At 28.2% G+C, this 6,000-nt stretch overlaps 1 protein-coding gene across 1 annotated transcript in view; it reads left to right on the plus strand.

Annotated features, from left to right (window-relative positions):
* The window catches only part of LOC107455059 (SANT and BTB domain regulator of class switch recombination), a 29,860-nt gene extending 24,845 nt beyond the window's left edge, over nt 1-5,015 (plus strand). Inside the window, exons 13-14 of the mRNA XM_043039310.2 lie at nt 2,897-2,970; nt 3,079-5,015. Coding sequence (XP_042895244.1) covers nt 2,897-2,970; nt 3,079-3,185 — 181 coding nt within the window. The 3' untranslated portion in view covers nt 3,186-5,015. The remainder of the gene's footprint in view (nt 1-2,896; nt 2,971-3,078) is intronic.
* The last annotated feature ends 985 nt before the right edge of the window (nt 5,016-6,000 follow it).

Consider the following 6,000-nt stretch of genomic DNA (forward strand, 5'->3'; position numbering starts at 1 on the left):
TTTTCAATACAGTAGAATCTCGACCCATCTTATCTGCATCTTTTATTTTCCTACATGTATCATCTTGTTTCAATGGTCCCATCATTAATGCTATTCTTATAATGTTAATAATAACTGTTTAGATCAAATTCCTGCATCTATTGTGCAGAAAATTTTCTAATGTTTGCAAATAATTTCTTTAATTATTTCATTTTGAAAAGAAGAATGTGTAAATGAGGGGGTGTGGTCAAAAAAGAAAATCCTTTTCATAAAAAAACAATTTTAGGTTAAGCTCTCATTTAACTTTAGGTTTGCGATAAATACTGTTCTATATTTTCATGTATGCAATTGAGACTAAAATAGCAAAACAAATTTGTACTTTAGATTAATGATTATGCATCATCGAAAAAGTAGAAAAGCATCTATTTTATTTTATAACTGTCTCCGAACGGTTGACCCAATTTTGAGTTTACGACTAGCAATGTTCAACTCCATAGCCGTGTAATTTTGAACCCAATCCAGAAGACAAGGGAGCTCCAGGATCAAGTATTGGGAAAAATTTTGCCTTCATGGAACACTTTTTGATGGAATTTACCCGCATTTGAGTAACACTGAGAAGAAAACCTCCCATGGTTAGTCTGACAGCAAGGGGACTCTTAACTGTCTAGTCTACCACTGAGGATATTTTACATCAGCACTGTGGTTGGTGTTAGCCGGTTGCAGAATTCATATCAGCTAGCCATCGCTGGGATTCGAAATTGGTTCACCTCATTGAGAGGCCAAAGCTCTATCCCCGGAGCCAGCACGGCTCAGAAGCATCTATTTATATTATAATTTTATAACCGTCGTTGAACAGCTAACCCAATTTAGCTACTAATGTTCAACTCCGTATCCTTGTAATTTTTAGCCCAATCCAGAAGACAAGGGCACACCATCTAGTCTACCACTAATCTACCATAAATGACAAATACATTTTTTTTTCTCAATTTTTACTTGATTTGGACCATTTAATTGGGAAGAAGAAAAAAAAGTATTACTTTATCTATTGACAACTATCTCCGGATATTTCTTTCTTAAAAAAAAGTGAAAGTCATTTTTGTTACCTCCCCCCCCCCAATGCATTTGCCAGGTGCATGATCTGGGAGTGATTCATAGTTTTAAGATTGATTTACTACAAGCAATTATTTTCAGTGTATTTAATTTCTGGCATTTTTTCAAAACAAGAACAAGTAAAAGCAACTGTACTTTATAATGGAGCCTCATTTTTTTTTTTTTTGTGTTTCTCTAGGTCAAATAATTTATATAAAAAAAGACATACATAATTACTCATGTCTAGTTAAACTAGCATTTCTTTATTAATAAAAAAAATCTTTCACAAATGGGAATTTTCTTGAAGGAAAAAAATTCATTCCATTTATCATTAATCTATTTTTTTTTTCAGTGTAAGAAATCATAATAAATAATTTATTGAATTGTAATTTTTTATTCAAGATTAAGATTGTTTTTATTGAATGATGCTAGAAACCAATATTGAATGTAAACTGAGCTTTTAAGGTTATTTTTCAAGGCTTTTTTTTTTTTCGAGGGAAAATGTAAAAGCTACAGTTTAATTGCCTCAAACTCGAGCTAAGCTTTTGAAACTGTATGAATTAGAAGAATTTACTATACTCTAAAGTAAACATACATTAATTTTATGAATTTTAAGAAAATACTGGAGGTTTATAGATAAAATGAATCTGCTTGAAAGCATTTGTTGCTTGGTGTAACAAGTTGTGCTTAATATTATCTCAAACACTGGGACCAATTGTTCTTAATTTTTGTTCTGTTTTGTTGTTTAAATTTTGTGTTAATTTTGTTTTATTGTTCTTAAATTTTTTGATAGTGGTTGTCCATTTGCAAACAAGCATCTGTTTGTTAGCATTATTTTTTTTTAAAAAAAAAAAAAAAAACCTGGCATTTTAATATTAGTCAGTGTAAAATTTGCATAATAATTGACCAATTTCATGGGAGAAAACTGTCAGTGTTTTGATTGATTTTTATCTTTTTTTTAATTTTCAAACTGAAAAATAGACAGAACAAGTAAAATTTCAAAAGTTATAAATGACTAAGGAAAATTCTGTAACTTAAGCAACCGAATTATTTTTTTCATTATGATGATGGCAAGAGAATAATTCCTTTGTTTTTGTCCTTAAATTTGTTCTTCTGTTAAGAAAAGTATTTTTTTTTTTTTTTTTNTTTTTTTTTTTTTTTTTGTTAATATTAAGTCATAATTTCATTTGAAGAAATATTTGAGGTTAAATTTTTTTAATGGAATGAGAGCTCAGATAAGTTAAGTTTTATTTAGCTTGTATTAAATTTTTAGATTAAAAAGCAAACTTCTTTTTATTACATAATAATGAAAGGTTAAATTCTTAAAATGTGATTGTTATACAGCTTTATTTCATAAGCAATTTTTTTTAAATCTTCAACATATATTATTTATATATCTTCACCATATATTATCTATTTTTGGTCAAACTTTTTAATCAGTTTTTGTAAAATAATATCCTTTTATTTTTAAAGTATAAAGATCATATTTTTTTTTTTTTACATAAAAACTTGGCACATGCCCTTTTTATTAAAAATTTAATTCTTGAGAAATTTTGTAGCTTTTACCTCTACCAGCTTATATGCTCCAATCTCATGCATCTTCGATGCATGGGGGCCAATGATGTAAAGTCAAGTGCTTTTGCAATAAAAAAGAAAAATTTAAAAAAAAAACCTCTACCAGCTTCACGTTTTTAAAACTAAAATTTTTTGTTACATTTTCTGCCATTTCTACTATATAATTGCATTACATGTGCCTCTTAGTAACCTTATTTTAATTATAAACAGCCCTGTATGTAAGAGATGCTAATAGTATTTATTAATGATTTAGAACACCAGACCTAAAGCAAGTCTGGAAGCCAGGTGGCTCCCTTTGGCACAATCAAGATGCAGTCAGAGAACATGGTATAAAATTATGTATTCTTCTTTTTGCTATGAAAAAAAATTTATTCACTAATCTGCTACCTTTCTCTCTTTTTTTAATTGCTCAATCTTTTGTTTTTTTATATTTAGATACTCGTCAGATGGAGCTACTAATGCTAGAATTGCAAAAGATGCAATGCAATGTAAGATCAAGGCATAGTTCACCTGGCAGAAGCTTAGACAGATTTGTGCCTTAAGTTGAAATTGAATAGCTTCTAGGAAAAATAAGCAATATTTAATGAGTCTTTTGAGCCCAAAGCATCTATTTATTTGACTGTTTTATTTAGTAATTTATTTATTGTTACATATTGTGTTAGTCCATTTTCATTTCAACATTAGTTTACTGCACTAATTTTATTAGCATATTATGTATAAGGGTGTTATTTATCTCTGTATAAATATTTATACGGGTATTTTTTTTCTCTTTAATTATTCAATTTAAACACGCAGCATGATTTTAAAATTGCATGCATCTAAAAATCTGACAACCTGTTGAAATACCATGCCAAAGCTTCATTTATATTTATCTTAGTTTTTTACCACTCAAAATTGAGGTTTTAAATTCTTTCCTTTTTTTTCTTCAGTCTAGTTGTCATAAAACAGTAAAATATAATCGTGTAGCCATTGAGTTATAGAATACTGCTACATCGTGCTATTCTTTGCGAATATGCTGCATTTCTCTCTTTTTTTTAATTGTTCAATGCTTTATTTTTTATATTTAGATGCTTGTCAGATTGAGTTACTAATGCTAGAATTGCAAAAGATGCAATGCAATGTAAGATCAAGGCATAGTTCACCTGGCAGAAGCTTGGACAGATTTGTGCCTTAAGTTGAATTTGAATAGCTACTAGAAAAAATAAGCTATATTTATTGAGTCTTTCAAGCCCAAAGCATCAATTTATTTGACTCTTTTATTTATTAATTTATTTATAGTTACATTTTGTGTTTGTTTTCATTTCAACATTAGTTTACTGCATTAATTTTATTACCATATTGTGTATAAGCATGTCATTTATCTTTGTATAAATGTTTATACAGGTTTTTTCTTCCTATTTATTTAATTTAAACACTCTGCATGACTTTAAAATTAAACAAATTTAAATCTAACAATCTGAAGAAATACCCTTCCAAAACTTCATTCCTATTTATCTTAGTTTTTCATCACCCAAAATTGAGGTTTTAAAGGCTTTTTTTTTCTCATCAGTCCAGTTGCCATGAAACAATGCGATATAATTGTGTAGCCATTGAGTTATTGAATGCTGCTACATCGTGTTATTCTTTGCGAAACTTTTCATTGTTGAGAATAATACTTTCGAGAATAATTACATAAATTTTCGCTTTTCCTGGCTAAACATTATGATGTTGCCTTGAGCGACAACTGAAGTTCAAAGATATACATTCCAAGCAATCTGCTCTACCATCGAGTGGCAGAAAATCTGAGTCCCATATGTTTTTGTTGAATTATGGACCGTTTAATTTTGATGTGGGTAACTGTGGACTTGCCCTATATTAAGAGAAAGAGCAATTTTTCATCATAAATTCTGTTTCACTTTTATAACTATGATGTATAGTTTGTCTATGGTAAGAACTCCCCCATCACAAAGTCTGAGTAGGGCTAACACAGTAGACCTTAGAAAAAGTTTCCTTTTCTCTCGCCGACCCAAGCTAAAACCTGTCACCCCACACCCCTACTTAAAATAGTTGTAACTGGTTACCATAGTCAATGCCATATATCCAGGCGAATGGCATGGGGAGTTTTTACTTTAGGCAAACTATAGAAAGTCATGGAAGTTTCAATTGCTGAAAATTAATTTACATCAAAATGTAAACAAATTACTAGAAGAGAATGTTCCCCATTGCATAATCCTAAATTATCCTCTCATAATTTGTTTCCATTTTAATGTTGTGAAAATTTCTTTTCTGTATTTAAAACTTCATTTCTCACTCTAGGTTTGCCGTAATTCACTTTTCTATATTTTAAATTACTTATGGAGGTATAAGAGGATACCTGATGAAAAGTTTCTCATGTGATATAGTCTCCTCTTAATCTTAGCTCCAAAACTATGTCAGATTTCAGCTTCGTGTAATTATTTATTGTTTTTTTTTTTTTTAAATTTATTTAATAATGGTCGAAAAAAATTTGAATTGTAAGGCTTACAATTTTTTACAACATTTTAAAGAATGTAATTTTACATGGCTGAATGTAAAATTTGATCGAAATCGGCCAAATGTAATGGTTCCTTAGAAATCAAGATAGACTTTTTTAAATATTAAATTAAAAGTTATTCAAAGTAGTCCCTTTTTTTTATCTAGTGTACTATACATCTAAAAAATATTATGAAATTTTATTTTAGTTCAGAAAAGTCTAAGCCTTTTTTTTGGATGGGTTTAATTTTTATCTAGTTTTCTTACTTTCTTTTAAAACTCTCTACGAATTATTTATGTGAATTTTTATCTATAATACTACTATTATAAATATTTGTTATATTATAAATATTAATTCATATTATTAATATTAATTTATATTGCATTAATTTATGTTATTTCTCATCCAAATATATTGGGAAAATGTGTTATAAGCGTGTAATCTTTTGATGTTTTTTTTATCAAGCTCAATTTTTACTTGTAATTCGTTGAAATGATGTGAATGATCTTTTCCATATCTTTTTTTTAATATTTATATTTTGTGATATTTTTTATTTGAACCTTATTTATTATTTAAATATTCATTTTCTCCTGTCCAGAACTTTACACTTTTATTTTCAGTGATACTGTATCGAATGCAATAAATTATTTTGCAATTTACCTTGTTTTTTTTTCTTAAACACTGTAAGTCTGCTAATTTTTTTTTCATTTTTATATTAAAAGAAGGTAAAATATTTTAGTATTTATATGAAGAAAGAGTATTCTATTTATAAATAAAGTTGAACATCGTAAACAAGGCACAAATTATGAAGCAAAAAAATGGACTTAATATAGTTTTAGTTCTGTAAACAGGAACCAAGTATCATA

This window comes from Parasteatoda tepidariorum, chromosome 8, assembly GCF_043381705.1.
Source record: "Parasteatoda tepidariorum isolate YZ-2023 chromosome 8, CAS_Ptep_4.0, whole genome shotgun sequence".
In the NCBI taxonomy this organism is placed as follows: domain Eukaryota; kingdom Metazoa; phylum Arthropoda; class Arachnida; order Araneae; family Theridiidae; genus Parasteatoda; species Parasteatoda tepidariorum.